Below are 17,039 nucleotides of genomic sequence, written 5' to 3'. Positions count from 1 at the left end.
CTCACAATGAAGCTAAAAGGGATTTGTCCCTGATTGAAACAAGAAGAGGCTCAAACAACAAAATCTTATTATATTTTCCCTTTACAGTGAAGTAATAATAAAATGAAAGTCTACTTAGAGAAGGGAGAACAGTAATACTAAAATTTTGCATCTTTATGGCATTTATTGTCCCAGAGGAGTCCTGGTGAAAACCTAGTAAATAATAACTTCCTCATCCATCTGAAACCTCAGTGAGAGTTTTAGGTACACAGAACAGAATTACCAGAGCTGGAACAATCCCAAGGCAGCCGGGCTAACATCTGTTCCTGTGGAAAATAAAAGAAGAACTGCAATTCCCTCAAGCACTCAGGAATTCAGTTTTATACTGTTTCTAAAATATGTTAACTCTAAAATAATAGCGTTCTTTAACTCTAGAATCATGACAGAAGAGCATTCACATCGCAAATATTAAGCTAAACCAGGTACTTCTCTAGAGCTCTCTCCTAGGAGTGAAGGGATATAAATCAGATGTAGCCCTGAGGATGGAGTTTACAGACTGAGGCTGATGCAGGATACCTAATCTTGCTGCTCTGACCACTGTGCCCACTGAGAGAATATGCTGCACTTCAAGGCTCTGTTTGGTGGTTTTCATCCCCAAACCACTGGGCACCTGAGGGCTTGGAAATATCCATATAAGACATCTTTGCTTGTAATTTCAAATGGAGACATATCAGACAGAAATGTTAATATCCCTTAATTTGCCATACACTTTTTTTACTTCTTAGGGACACCAAATGCAGGAACACTGAAAAACAATGTTGCCCTGGAATGCCCATAACCTTTTTTTTTTTTTTTAAGCTTCACTGGATCATCTGCAAATACACACCTGGCAGTATGGTGGTTGAGCTGTGCCTGTACCAGCCTGCACCTGTACGAGTCACACACCACCTGCCAGGTAACCATAAAAGAGCCTAGCTGGCTCTTCAAGACCATCAAGCTGCATCTAGTACATACTTATATGGCCCAGCTACTAAACACGTGGTCCATGCACACCTGGCTTATCTGGACATAATTCTGTGGAACTGACATAATCTGTTGCAGACCTGCTCTTCAACAAAGACAGTAAAATCAATTTCAGGAAACGCATGGTCAGGTAAGATGTTCATTAAACTCTGAGCGCTAATAAACAAATCAGAACTAGAACAAGAGACACTAGAGACTGGAAACTCAGAACTGTTCAGTGATGCAGATGAGAAAAGAGCCTTCCAGGAAATCTTTTTCCTTCCCATTATGTTCTCCTAAGTACACATTCTCCTGCAGTCTTCCTTTCCAGAATCATTGTTCTTAAAAAAGCATGTGTGCGGGTTGGGGACATAGCTATGGATATAATTCCTCTCCAGGGCCTCTCCGCCCAGAACTCAGACCCTGCTGATACTTCATCTGTTCCCTCTGCACTCAAGTTATTTCTCTCTTGGGGAAGGAGCAGTCCTCCTTTACAGACATTACTTGAAAGGGGCTGGAAATAATTTTAACCTGTGCTATGTAATCACAGCTCTCAAGACAGCTGTTTGCTCGGCTGCTGTACTGACTGATACACTGTGTGCTACAACTGCTACCGAGAACTGCAACAGGTCCCAGCGCAGCTAAAGCACTTCAGACTTTCCCTTCTTCATCACACTCCACTTTCCTTCTGCATGTCCCTTTACAGCAATGTGTCAGTCCTTCCCAGGGCTGTTGTACTTGCCAGTCAGTGACAGAAATGGAGAAACTCCAAACAGAAATTTAGAAATTTGCAACACTGTCAACACCACATGCCTCTCACCACATTTTCATTTTGGATAATTATTGCCGGGGAGACTCTGTCAAAGCAGTTCTTACAGCATATATTGCAAACCCTGAATTGTTTTTATGGACTTGTACATGATGAAGAGAGGTGCTGATATTTTCTTGCTGATACAGGATCATCACCAGAGATCCACACTGATTTGATGTGTCATCTGCCACTGATCACAAGATACTGACATGGTTTGAAGTCACAGTACAGGTGGATGGAGCTACTCCAGATTTTCTATAATTTTAGGAGATGACATTTCAATGGTACACTTGTTGCAAGGACATTTCTCCATAAGTGTCTGTAGAATTTTATCCTATCACCCTTTTTCAGTAGGCAGACAAGACTTTCATATAAAAAAATCCCAACTTGTTGCAGCAGGATACAGGTCTTTAACGCAGTGATGGAAGGCACATAACATTTTTCCTTCTTTTTTCTAATAGATGGTGAAGAGGTGGCAAAGGAATCTATCTAGCAGTACTTCTGACTAAGCAGAAGACAAAAGGCTATCTAATCATCAAGAAAAACAATGTCCTGTTTATTCAACAGACATCAGAACCTATAGTTCCATGTTGCCTGTCCAACTCACACATACTGCCCACTCTTACAGTATCTTGATATTTTCAAAGAGCCCTCTGTAAGGATTTCAGACAAACCCAAGTGGCAAAGGAATAAACTGTCTTGAAAAGTTGCATTAAAACTATCAATGCCCTCTCCCAGATTAACTGCTGATCTAGAGCAGGTCAGAGCTTTCATAGATTTAACTTTTTTCTTTAGTCTTTTCATCCTTCAAATTCAAGGAATACAGAAGAAAAACAAAACAAAAGAGAAAAAAAAAGCAATCCCAACATATAAGCAAAAGGTTGATTAGAAACATGTAGCTAAAAAACAAATCACACTTCAGAAAAAAACCCCAAGGTTGTGGTACTACAAAATGCACTTGCTTTCTTTAGAAGCTTGAAGAGAGCTATCCTGTGAAGTACAAACCTGCACCACCGCTCAGACAGTGCAATAGCCTTCCCTTGAGCTTTTTTTCTTTATTATTTGTAGGGACTTCCATGCTTTGTACAAAAAGCAGCAACAAAGCAACTTCTAGGGCATACTAAGCATTATGTTAAATACTGTCTAGATACAGACAAAATTAAATACAAAGCAGAGGAAGCTAAGAGATATCAGCCAGAAAATGTTTCACTAGCTTTTCTATAAATGTATGTTGTTCATTTATTTTCATCAAATATCCAGCTATTAAAATGACAGATGCTGCAGTAAGTGTTCTACAACTTCAGACAAAAGCCTTTTTTATTTGACACCTACTACAACTATTAAATCGTCAACTGCTGATTAGCTTGAGGGCTAATCTTTGAAATGTCACAGTTAATTTCAGATCTCATTTCTAAAAGTTAGTATTTCCTTTTGTATGCAGTTTTACACTGTTGGCAGATGAAAACATTTGCAATGAATTTTCCTAATGAGCAAACATTGTTTATGACCTTATGCAAACTTGCTGACGGCTTAGTTTAGCAGCTCTCTCTTTTGAGGAGTCTCCTAAATGAACTGGCCACAAAGACTGCAAAGCAGTTCACCAACCCACTGTACTGCTCTCACTTGCTCATGGGAGTTGGATAATTTACTGGAAGTCAGGAGGGAGTAATGAAGTAAGAGATTCACCATATTTATCTCTTCTGAGACAAATGGAGATTCAAGGTCTGAGAAAACCAGAAAGCTCTGTAGGGGATCTTGCACACATCCGGATCCCAAGTGCTTTTCTTTTTCTGTGCTACACAAGAAATGCCCTAACAGGAATCAAGTTCTGAAAAATGGAAAGGCATTAAATTCAGAACAGGTCACACTCACAGGGTCAGGTGTAGGAAAAACCTGAGATTTGCCAAGAGTTGGTGCGGTTGTGAGTGTGTACATTTGTGTGCATACATTTATAGATTTCCCTCACTATGTGTTTTGCTAGCTTTTTGTATTCCCTCAAATCAGCCAATTATGGTTAATGTCCAACAAGAAATTTTCAAATGCTCAAAATTAAGTCGAATTTAATTGAACATTCAAAAGTATTTCTCAGTAACAGATGTCTTTATAGTGTTAAGTATTCCACTGCACACTAATCCTCTACCCCCCGCCCCTTTTATAGAATTAAATGTTCATTGAAACCTCTATTCTATATTAACAAGAAATTGTTTGATTGAAATTTCTGCCCTCCCCACAATACTTTTACTATACACCCTACCTCAGCCATGCCAACAAAGAGAATTTAACTGCAGGTATAAATAGCTCTTGAGGAATAATTCAGAACCATTCAAGCAAAATTAGCCCCACTGATCAATGCTATGAACAGAAATATTTGTTATACTCCCATATTAAAGATAAATTAATCCTGCTGAGGTCCATGCTAATTTTATCCGATTCTCTGCCAAAGACTGACACATTTTTTTAATTTAAGCATCTTGGGTACATTATTTTTCCAGGATGACATGAAATAAATACTTTCTCCTGTTCCTATTCCATTGCTAACGCATCCTGTATTCCTGTACAGCACACTGGCTTCTGAAGCCTGGAAATTGGAGGCAAGCTGCTAAGATAAATCTTCAGAAATAATCAGCATCAAAATACAAAGCAAACTTCATATAAATAAGCATTTTTCCAGTTATGAAATGTGACTAGATTCATTCAAATGCAGGATGCCGGGGACAGACTTGAAAGCTATTTCATGGCTGTGGTTTCAATTGTGCAGCAACTACTGTGATGGAATTTTATCCTACTGTGCTAGTCTCTGGCTGACATAAAAGGAAAAGACAACACCGAATTTAATTTTCTCACTCCTCCACTGCAATTCTTTTTCCATTACACAGAAATAATAGAAGGTCATAAGGATGAGAAATAAATTAACAATTTTGAAACTTGATTTACAGTAACAGATAATAGCAATAAATGCAAGAAGCAGAACACCCTGCTGAAACAGTTCAGGCACAAATCAGCAAGAATGGTAACATTCATGACTTCACATCAGTGACAAAGGTTTAGCAAATAAAAAAATTACAGAAAAACATTTTTTAAAAATAGTGTCATGTTTTGAATAAAAAAGGAATGAAAAAAAACCTCTGACATGCACTGCATTTTTCCCAATATTTGGCTCCCCCATGGAACCAGAAGAAACTTCTAATATCCTGAGAACAAATGTGATATGTAGTAGGGCAGCCTTGCAGTGTCTAAAGGAAATCAACAAGAAAACTGCCGAGTGACTATTTACAAGGGGATGTAGTGATGGGATAACGGTAAATGGATTCCAACAGAAAGAGGACAGATTTAAATTAGATATTAGGAAGAAATTCTTTATTGTGAAGGTGCTGAGAAACTGGAACAGGTTGCCCAAAGAAATCATGGATGTCCCATCCCTCAAAGTGTTCAAGGCCAGGTCGGATGGGGCTCTGAGAGGGGTTGGAACTAGGTGGCCTTTAAGGTCCCTTCCAACATAAACCATTCTATGACATCTTTCCAAGTATAACCAACATTTTTTTGCTAACAAATATAAATATTGCTGCAATTGTAAGTTACTGTGTAGTTGTCCATAGTCTCTACAAAGAGAAGAAAAAAGGGAAAAACAAACTAAAACAAAATCCATTTATTCTCTAGACAGATTTTGATTTGGTATACAATAAATATGATTTGGTATCCTGAGAAGACAGCACTAATTCTTCTCTAATTATAAAGCCTCCAAGCTATATTATGGTAGCATTTTACAAAATAAAGTTTGAATTTTCTTCTTTTTTTTTTTTTTAATTATCCTTTAGACAAACCCTCTTGCTTTAGGAGAATAATCCTGGCTCTGTGGAAAATTCTCCTCAGCTTTCACACATACATGATGAACATGTTATAGGTGAAATGCTAAAAAAAGCTATAGAATTGAAATGCATATATATACATTTCCCAGACATATATTTTTTCCCATCACTTTATCACTCTGTACTGATTCAAAGCAGTAACAGTTCAGCAGAGACTTCAGCTGATCCTGCAAATCTAAATTACTTCCAGTGCCTCTACCAACTACATCAGGGAACTCCTCAGACCTCTAAACTGTCTCAAAAAAACCCCCGTGTAAACACCTCTTTTCTTCCATTTTCTAACACTCAAGTTATCAGAAAGAATGTGTAGTATTTGAGAAGAGGATAATATTTAGCAAGGAGACAGGACCTGGCACTTTATAAATCACAAGGGTAGTGTTGCACTCAGTTTCTAAAAATGTCTCTATCTGGATTAAGAAAAGTGGGAACAAAAAGTTCAGAATCCTTTATTTTTTTTTTAGTTTTAGCAACTTTTTCATTTATAACCAATCAAGTGCTCTGATAACTAAGGAAATTAGAAAAATGCACACCACAAAAGCCAAGCCAGCCCCAAATCAGAAGCACTCCTGAAGGCTGGTCATTGCAGAGGGGCCATTCTAGCCATGAAATGCCTCATTCAATTGGAAAATGGCCAACACCAGTGAATCTGAATGTCCTCCAGAATTAGGACATTCAGATTAACAAAACTGTAGGAAGATCCCTGCAGGTCTTTTGTTTTGCATTTCTCATCACAAAATCATATTCCACCTGTAAAACAGTATCCAGTTTATCTTTTAAAAAGTGTAGCAGATAGCTGTATTACTCTTTTCTGATGAAACACCAAATTTATGTTTTCCTGCTCTGTATTCAGAATACACAAGAAATTTATATGGTAATCAACATGATTACAAGTCTGATAAGTATGAAGGCAAAATAACAGAAGAAATCAATTTGCTAAGAAAAAAAATCCAGAAAGAGAACAGAACCCTCAGGAATATTTAAGGAATATCTATAATTTCCCTTTCACTAGATTTCTGACAGCAGAATTAGAATAAATAACATTTTGTACTGAGTTTATGATGCATAAAAATAGGATTTGTCATGTCATCTCTGGGAAATAGCCTTATCTATTTTCTAAATGCTGTCTCCTTGAAAATTTTTAAAATTTTAAAAAATTAAAAAACCCCAGAAAGCTGAAAGAATTATATTTCATATAATTAGGAACCAGAACACTTCATCCTAAGTCTTTTCCAAATTGTTTAAAAAATTCCACAACCCCCTCCCCACTCAATGGTGTTGTCTTCTATAAATAACTTCAAAGAAAATGAAAACTGGGTAAAGGGATTTATTATTTATGACATGACAGTGTTTCTGATATCATATTCACCGAAAGCATAGAGAAAGCTACTTAGTAGATTTTCCAGTTTTAGATTCTTGTCTACAGCTTCTTGTTTATCTTTTCTAATCTAACAAATAACAACACAGTTTATTATTGGATGAGTCTTTGAATATGGATAAGATTTAGCCTCCCTTTTGTTTCTTCTTTTTTTTTTTTTCCCAAAATTCACTTTATATTTGGCACAGATAATCTTGAATAAAGGAATGTCCTTTTCCTGTTTAGAAAAAGTTTTTAAAAATAGACTGTAAAACAATTTTTATTAAAAGAAATATTCTGGGAAAAAAATAAATTAGATTTAGCACTCCAAGACTTAAAAATCATATTCCAGTGAAAGTTTAAAATTAGGTTACAAATGACAGCAATTTATTAGGCTGAAGAATAAAAAGCTTTAAAGTATTTCTGGTAAAAATCAATCTGCTCCTTCAGCTTCAACTTTCTGAACACTACAATGCAAAATAATGAATATTCGTATAAAACTCTTTTTTCTTCATGCTGTCTGGAAAAGCCTGAGCATTGTGTGTTGTAATTATGCCCTAAGAAAGCATAGTTGCTATAGACTTTCTTCTCTCCATATCTCTCTCACTAAAATGTTTTTGTGGATTACAGGTACAGGAAGCATGATCCTTGCAATTACCAGATTTGGGCTTTGTGTTGTCATTATAATTTGGTTGAACAATGATAAAGAGAAATATGTTACCAAGCACCTCAGACAAGTACTAAATACAGTGAATAATCGTGCAGTAATTTCTCTGAAAACCATTATACATGAGACAATAAAGTAAGTAAACATAGCTGAATGTGGCTGTTGAAGCTTTGATTCATTCCCTCCCTAAAGGGACGCTTGTGAGATTTTGCTGGTGTCTCTGAAACTAGTAAAAAAGAGCTTTCTTTCAATTTTAGATTTTTTGGGTTTGATTTTGTTGGGTTTTGTTGTTGTTATTGTTGGAGAGGAAGCAGTGAAGAGTAATTAGGCAATGCTAATGAAAACTATCAATTTCACCATAACTGTCTGCAAAACCAAACAGAAGGCAAAAAGGATAAGAAAAAATCAAGCCAAAAACAAACCAAAAAGGAACTACAGAGCAATATTCAATGTCAAGCCTATTGATAGATATCGTACATGGAATAATGCAGGGCAAATATAACTGAGTCCCTGCAGAGTCTGGTTCATAGCTGCTACTGTCGGAAAGCTTCATCAAAGATCCAGTCCTACTCTGGATACAATGGAATAACAAATTCTTTTGCTGAAACTTTCAGTCTAATTCAGTGTAAAAAGAAAGCAAAATTCATATTGTGCAAGCAACTAGATACAAGTATTTTCTTACCATATGGTTGGTTCTTAGAAATTTTGAATTAGTTTCAATTTTGTGTACCACATCACAGAAAGCTTTTTCAGCAATTAACAAGGACACCAAAAGGTTGAGCCTTTACACTTTGTTGATGTATTTGTGCAGGCATTTCCTCCTTGAACAAGTTTCTGACACGTATGACAACCTTAGTTCTGGTACTTCAATGCGTTTAGATGTTAACTGATATCCAAGGCAGTTTGTTCTAATATGGAGACAGGATTTCACCAGCTCCCTCCAACCTTCTCCATGCTTTTGGTGCAAGGAGATGCCCCTCTGTGCACCACTGAAACACACTTTTTTCAAACACTGTTTTCTTTATCTAGCCATATTGCAGACCAAGCATACTGCTCAACCAAGCATGCTCCAGCAGGCTCCTTGTTGCAGCTATTGCAAAATCCAAAGAACATTTTCCCCAAAATGGAGTCACTCATTTCTCTTGGTGAAGTCTGCACACTGCTGAACACACATGCACCACTAACTTCCAACTGATGTTGCCTCAGATACAATTAAGCAATTAAGAAGCTTTAAGACCACACTTCTAGTGCCTGTTTTACTCTGCTAAAAGCAGAAGAAAGTAAATAAATTAAAAAAAAACAAAAACAAAAAAACCCTAAGGGTTTGGAATTGTAACTTGTAACCAGAATGAAGATACTATTGCATATGAGCAGTTCTTAAGTCAATGTGAGCATGCTTTGTACTTAACTGTGAAAAAATACAAATGATAAATAAATTTAAATCACAACTGAAACATGTTGCAAGAATATCTAGGATGTACAGCACTGGAGTTAGACACAGTGTACTATAGCTTATTTCCAAACCTAAATGATGGAGAGAAATATGTATTCTTAGTTCACATTCCAGCTACTCCTTTACTGCTAAAAAAATTTGCTTAAAAGGTCACTGCAGCTTGCAAAACTTGTAGTTCCCTTGAGATCACTGATTTGTTAATTCAGATGACATTCATGCTTAAAAATCTGATAACTGAGGAATTGTACAGTGTCATCCCTTGGCATCTGAAGACAGGTAATGAGCAAGACTGTCAAGGCATTAATTTTTAATATAAAGTAGAACTGGAAGCTCTGAAATAGAAGAAATAAACAACTCTGTTTCTTTTTCAAGAGTACTTAATATTTAATACTTGTATCAATTACTGACACAAAATCACAAGCCTCCTGCATCCCACAATTATCTGATGAGGACTTACCGTTACTCCAAAGAACCTGGTTTCATTCATAGCATTCAGAAAAATGTTGCCGAGTTTTTGATTTGAGTAGTTAAAATCTTCAATTTTTTGGTGCTTGTTGGTGGCATTCAGGTAATTCATTGCCCTCTGTAGAGTCCTGGCAATCACCCATATTCCATCATAGGCATAACCATGAAATTTGCTGGATTGCCCATCACCACGTCTAGCGTTGTATTCCTTTTCATACTGCTGTGGAGTCTGCAGAGGAGAGAAAATTCAGTTTTACCTCAATACTTAACTTTTTACAGAGTTGAATCTAAATCAAGACCTCAAATTTCACCCTCCAATTTAGAGATGTGCCTGACTAATACAGAAAAGGCCTCCAAAATAAAAATTATGAAAGAAAATAAAATTCAAGAAACATGTATTGCCTGGTTTAAAAACTGCTGGTGAGATTAGGAAGCAAAACTAAGAGACAGAGATAGTGAAAGCAGTTGTACTGCCTCACTGTATAAATGACAACTTGCTTTATTTTACTTTTGTACAAAAGGCTCCAGTTCAACCAAAACTGTACACTGTGAGCCATAATACTGGAACAGGGAATAAGTCTCTATCCCTGCAAATTAGTGGTCTGATTACACTTTACAGGATAACACAAATCAAATAACCTTTATTTGAGCAACCGTTTGCTCAGTATGAAATTTTGAGTGGCAATTTTACAAGTTCACTATGCTCTGGATGGTGTGCCATCATATGATGAGCTACCCTTCAGTAAAGTTGCCTTTCATGCTCACTTAGCAAGGCATGAAAGGCAGATGAAAAAAAAGAAGAAAAGCAGCAAAATCAAGCATGTTTATTCATTGGTCAGAGTTAGTATGGATTTGTTCTATGATAAAATTTTATGTGCTTTATGGAAACACCATATATTTTTATATTTAAAACAAGCCTCACCTCCTGCCCCCTAGTTCTGAGAGACATAAATCACCATTCAAATTGGCCATTTGCAGAATAGGTTTAAATATAAGAGTTTCCTGTGTCTGTGCTTAACTATTTAACTTGAAGTGACACCGCACATGATACTAAAGACTGTAATTTAAACCTTAATGTACATTTAACTATAATGTTCAGACAGGGGAAAGAGGGCAGATTTGAAGCAAGCGACTTCATTGCTTTCTTACCCTGTAAAGAATTAGATTTGATTTTGAAATATTTTAAAATTGCTAAATAGTGGAAAGAAGTGAAACTAACTGTGATGACTTCCAGATCACTTGGTGGAAGAGCCCTTTAGCTTCACCTCCTTCCTTGGTGCTTTACTGTGCCAGCCCAGCAGTGAGACAATTGATGGTACAGTAAAATAGATAGAAGAAAAATACTAACCCTTCCTGATATAGTCTTATTCGTTTTTGAGCTGAGAGGCTCAAAATCCACTCCAATATAACCTTCCATGGCTGCAAGAAGATTTTTGCTAAGACACTGTGAAGAATTAATCCAGGCTTCCCACCAAAGATTTTCATACCACCCTGGAATAATCCACTGATATTTGCTGCCATACATCTCTTCATCATAAGCCTGCAAAAAAAAGAAAAACAGAAAATATAATGGACTTTTTAATAGAGGTATTGAACATAAAACCAACTTTTGGTTAACTTTTTTTTCATTATTAATGACATGACGGCATAATTGGAGTACACAACTATTTTAAACAATTTTAAATAATTATTTGCTAATAATGAAGACTTTTTTTGAAGACTCCTGACTTTAGAATTCAGGAAATGAGAATTTACTAAACCCTGTTTTTCTTTCAGGGGATCATTTCCTAAAAAACAGAAAAATGAAACTGTGTTCTAGAACTGAGGGAGTTAAAGAACAACACAAACAGAAGGCACAGCTTTCCCCAGAAAGTTCTTTATAACAGAACTATTACATGAGTGACAGAACTACCATGCTACCACATTTAAATTAAGTAATTATCACCCTTAAATCAATCTAAGGACTAGATTACCAAGAAAACTTGGATCATAGGCAGCATCGAATCACATGTGGCAAATATGAATTAGGTGACTGCTAAAATCAGACCACAGTAACATTAAATTAGCAGTTCCTTCTGAGGAGCATGAGTGAATAGTGAATTGATAGAGCAAAATCTTAATGATTTTTTTTTTCTCAGCAAGAACTTTCTTCATGTGAAATTCTGTATTTTTGTAATACTGAATACAGCCAACTGTAGTCCAAGGAACTGAGATTATAGTTAGCTCCTTTCAATACTTAGAAGATACATACTTACTTAGCAGATACAGGAAACAGAAATACTTTCTTAGTCAGGCACATATGCTGTTGTACCTAAAAGCTGATGTATTCTCAAATATTCTCTTTGATTGGGAAGAGTGTTTTAGGATAAAATTAGCAAATTTTATCTCAGATGTTTCTCTCACTGTCTTGCAACTAGATATTTTTCTTCTGACATTTCAGTCATACTCCATTTCAAAACTGCAGGTTTCATGCTTCTTTGGCTCCTAACACAAGCAATACTTGAGACAGAAAGCCTAAGATAAAAATTCTAATTTTTAGAAATACATACTGCAAGCTTAGAGCTCTTAACAGGAAAACTGCTTCTTTTTCACAAAAAGTATTACGGAAGGAGGAAATTATAAGAATGCAAACAGGACATATTAGTCATTCTGAAATAACCGTTTTGAAAAGTATCCCAAAGATCATACAAAAAGCCTATCAGAGAAATAAAGATCAATAACAGAATATATGAAATAGGAAAACCTCCTAAATATGTTAATACCCAAATTAAAAATGGGCTTCAAATCTGTGAAGTCTATTATAATGGTGCCAGCTCAGTTCATAACAGCATTGTGCACAAAGCAGATTTATTTGGCCCCTGGTTGCAGAAGCTTTTGTTCAGACAAAATCAAATTTCATGCCTTTGTATACAAAGCTGCCTGAAAGTCCTGTCTGAAACCTGGTGTCTCGCATCTCATATATTACTTATTCCACAATCCACATAAACACTTTGTCTTTTCTCTTGCTTGTTGATTTGCCCTTCCAAAATCATATCTGCTTCTGTCCTCCTACCCACCTGCACAGCTATGGAGACGCTGAATTCCAGGGCTACCTGCGAGGGAAACAGCAATTCCATCCTGCAGTACTCCCTTCTAAAAGAGTTTGCATTATACAGTTAGGTCATTCAAGACCTATCAGTCACTCAGTGTTTTTTATCTGATAGTTTTCGAATCATGAGGATGCAAACTGACACAGAATAGTGCTTTTAGGGAAGGACAGTCTTATGTAGCTTCCCCTGCTCTATAGAGATTAAAGTATCAAATTGTGTATTGCCAGAAAATATTGGCTGTGAGCTATTCTGAAATTAGAGCTGCTGGAAATTTTCTGTTCGCATAAGCACTTGTACTGTTTCCTGCATAATCTGTGAATGCCCTGGAAAATGAGCTGAAAATTGAAAGTTTCAAAATAGCCAGAAATTTCATCCTAGAAACAAGGGATCATTCCCAACATGGTTGCCTGAAAGACTGGTTACACTTTCACATTTCTGCAACAATCTGGTTTAACAAAAGTCAAAACAAACACTTTAAGAGCTGTCAGCTCTTCCTTTGAGACATGGTGGAATGACAGGGCTTGAAGGGTAGTCTGGGAAAGGCAAAAGTAGGAAGAAAATCAGATCCTCTGAGGCTCAGCACCATGATCATGCAGTGATTTTTCTAGTGACAGCACAGCTGACAGTATTCAGACATTTCAGTGTTTGTGTCCCAGAAGACTTATTGCAAAATAGTGTGCTTTTTTTGCCACCATTTTCTCCCTGTTGATTCTGCTAAATGGAGATGATTTTGATGCTTAAAAGATGCAAGTACTTGAAACACATGGATCTTTCTTGTTTGAGTGCTCATCGATCAATACTTACAATTTTCAGTTTCTAAAGGGAAGATTTTTTGGCAAACGAGCAAGCTGAAGAAGGTTTGCACATGCTTTGTACCACCAGAACAGCATAAAGTAGTCATACATTTTCCTTAATCTTTCTCCCATGCCCTATGTAGAATGCAAAGCCCTGAGTTGCTGTCAAGCAGCCAGGAAACTGTCATGGACATTTTTTGCTCTTGTGAAACTGAATTTTTATTTTTTTCTTTTAAAGCATTTCATTCTTGTTTCAATCCATAAATAAATGCTTATTCACAACAAAGAGATTCATGCAATAGAGATTTCTTATGTGTAGCAAACAAATACTGGCAATTTGTTGATTGTTGAAGTACTAAGTTTTGACCAAAAGGCTCTAATTTCTATTCCAAGAAAACATCACATTCATCCCACAGAGGTGAAAATGAATTATAAAGCTAAGATTTCCCATAGAACTAAAATTGCTCACTGTTTTTGACACTGGTGATAAATGAACAGCTAAACTTATTTAAATCCTTGCAGGAAAGACCTACCAAAGACTCACTTTGGCTTGAACCAGTCCTGTCCTGTTTTTAAAGTTTGCTACTGAATTTTACTATCTTTTAGTCCAATTTCTTGGTGTGGGTGTGGGTGTTGGTCTCTTCTTCCAAACAACAAGGAATAGGAAAAGCAGAAATGATCTGAAGTTGCAATAGAGGTGATTTAGATTCGATATTAAGAAAGACTTCTTCACTGAAAGGATTATCAGGGACCAGGGAAGAGGTTGAGTCACCATCACAGGAGGCATTCAAAGGATGTGCAGATGAGGCACTTAGGGACATTACTTAGTGGTGGACCTGGCAGTGCTGGATTAATAGCTGGACTTGACCATCTTAAAGGTCTTTTACAACCTAAATGGTTCTATGATCTTATATAAACTCCTATGGATGTCCTGAAGAAACCTCACAGAATAAGACTGCTGAATCCAGGCAGAAAAGAGAGGCAAACTTTAAAGGTTTTACCACCTGCATAAGTCATTACCACATTATATTTAGGATAAAACCACAATCAGGAAAAAAAAAAAATCTTGCATTAGGGAAAAAGCATCTTCCTTTAACAAACTCAAAGCCTTTTTCTGACTGACATCAGCAACCTTGCAGAATATAACAAGGAATCACAAGTGAAATCTGTCTGAAGATACACCTGAAAAAGAAGAGTTAAAGAACTTGTAAAATATAAATTACTGTGCTCTTAGACATATATCTGTAGGAGTGCATGAGTCCACAATATATTTTATGAATAATAACAAGCTTTATGACATACTGTAGCGCATTAATATATAAATGACCTACTTTGAACTGCCCTCTCCTGCATTCAGTCTCCTGCTGAAACTCTCACATAAATACATTTAAATAAGCCTAAATACATGATATTTCAGATTTCTCCAGGGTCCAGAAAAAATCCACCTTATTATTTTTGACACTAATGTACTTTAGAAGCAGCCATCATGCTTTGAACCGCCGAGAGTTACACGCATTTCCCACGTTCACACCAAGCTGTGGCCAGCGCTTTGTGACAGAGACATCCTCTCCCTGGAACCCTTCATTTGACAGTGATGCACACTAAAGGACAGCCTGCCCCTCTAAGGAATTCTAAGAATTTCTTCGGTGGCCTCACATGAACATGGATTTGGAAGAGAATTCTAGAGAAATGCAACTAGAAGTTAAGGGCAACTAGAAATGAGGCCAATCTCTTGCTAATGTTGGATTGGAAGATAATTCTGACCAGGACCCCTCTGCTGGGGAAATGCAGCCCAACCCAAAGAGATCTGAGGAGGATCTGGGCTGCAGAAGTACCATTCTTTCTTCCAAGAATGAAAAAATAGGAGATTATCTCTGTCAATCCAATTTAAATGGCAGTACAAAAAGATCTCAAAATAAAGACCTATAAGAGATGAGAAGAATGAAAAATAAAGTAATGCATTCCATTTCCTTTTGGATGAAAACAGATTTTGTTCCTTCCAAATATATTCTACAATCTCCTTTCCAAATTTTGCCACCAACTGGGACAGCTGCTGAGTAAGAGCCAAAATGCATCTGAGACACATGTAGCAGTCAGATTTTGAACTTCTGCCTTCGCTTTCCTTCCAAGGATAGGTAACTGTCTCACTAAGTGAACGCTAAAAAAAAACCCTTGGAAATTTAGACACTGTCTTTATTGCTTTTCCATTATATTTACTGTGTTTTGTGATTAATCTAACTATTTAGACTGAGAACTCAATACTTAGGCCACTAAAATCTTTCTCTTTTGGATTTTTTTCAGGTTGGTGCAAGTATAGATCCACATTTTCATCCTGCTACTTTTAATTGCCACAACAGTGGATAAGTTTGCAGCACATTCACATAAACAAATGGTGAGGATAGGGAATATTATGTTTGCTAGTCTTACTGTTATGGTTAAAAAAACTTTATTTTTTATCAACTAATATTTGCTTTCATGTAATACAAGCAAAATTTACAGCAGTCAGATGGGAAGGACAACTGTACAATTAGCAACATTTTCAGCAGCAGAAATTATTAGTGTTGCTGAGTTAGGATGTATAGGAACTGGCTTGAATTTCTTATTTTTTAAAAGCAAAACATGGCAAGCCCATACACACAGACATTATCTCCAGAACACAGCTCTTGGACAAGACTGAAATCCTGCAGTTCTCTCTCTATCTGCTGCAGCATATGCAAGTATTTCCCTGGATCTGATGTGAAGAGAAATGCTCAAGTTTGATTTAGCACTTAATTCCACTACAGGAAAGTAATAAGAAGAAGCTAACCATGCAGTCTATGCCTAAATTTCACTGAAGACGAAGTACTTTATTGAAAGAGAAATGGAACTGCAGATGTGTAACCTCTCTTTAGGATATAAACCTTCACAGAGCTGAACTCCATGAAGAAATGTTTATACTCAAGTTACTTTTTCAACAAACACAGCACATTCTTTATTCTGATATGCAATTAAATGTATTTACTTACACAGCAGAAAACTTTTACAGCCATTTCCTCATTAAACTGGCCAAGGATTATCCGAACGTCATTGCCCTGCAGATGGAATAAAACATGGGGCAGTTAAACACAGTCACAGCTTCCAGATACCACTTTAATTGGCCATTCAGATCATGCAGGGAGTTAGCACAGATTACAGCTGCAGACAGAATTAATACAAAACTATTTCATCTTCTACAGTCCAAGAACTTGAAGAACCGCATAAGAAAACCAAAAAGCTGAGGTGTAGAAAATTTTATTAGTCTATAGTAGTAATGAGAGTAAAACTGATATTACAGTCAAATATTAGTATTCAATAACACTAAAATATCAAATATTCTTTTGCTTCTTTGCAATATTTCTTCTACAATTTTGCATATTAGAACCAGTTGAAGACATGAACTTATCACTGTCTGCGTGAAATAAAACTGTAAAATTAAGACATGAGATTTGTGAGATCAAATGCCTTGATATTTCGCCTGCTTTAGTAATTTTTAAAAGCTTTACACATACAATACCTTCTCTACAGTAACTACAACCCATTG

General features: G+C 36.4%; 1 protein-coding gene across 1 annotated transcript in view; it reads right to left on the bottom strand.

The window, feature by feature from the left end:
• GABBR2 (gamma-aminobutyric acid type B receptor subunit 2) overlaps positions 1–17,039 on the bottom strand; it is a 456,178-nt gene that overhangs the window by 220,581 nt on the left and 218,558 nt on the right. The window contains exons 5-7 of the mRNA XM_059487462.1: positions 16,486–16,551; positions 10,946–11,137; positions 9,590–9,826 (exon numbers count right to left, since the gene is read on the bottom strand). Of these exons, the coding sequence (XP_059343445.1) occupies positions 9,590–9,826; positions 10,946–11,137; positions 16,486–16,551 (495 nt within the window). The remainder of the gene's footprint in view (positions 1–9,589; positions 9,827–10,945; positions 11,138–16,485; positions 16,552–17,039) is intronic.

The sequence above is a fragment of the Ammospiza nelsoni genome, chromosome 1 (genome assembly GCF_027579445.1).
Source record: "Ammospiza nelsoni isolate bAmmNel1 chromosome 1, bAmmNel1.pri, whole genome shotgun sequence".
NCBI classification, from domain to species: Eukaryota; Metazoa; Chordata; class Aves; order Passeriformes; family Passerellidae; genus Ammospiza; species Ammospiza nelsoni.
Note: the sequence above shows the minus strand (reverse complement) of the source record. Positions and strands in the feature narration are given on the sequence as shown.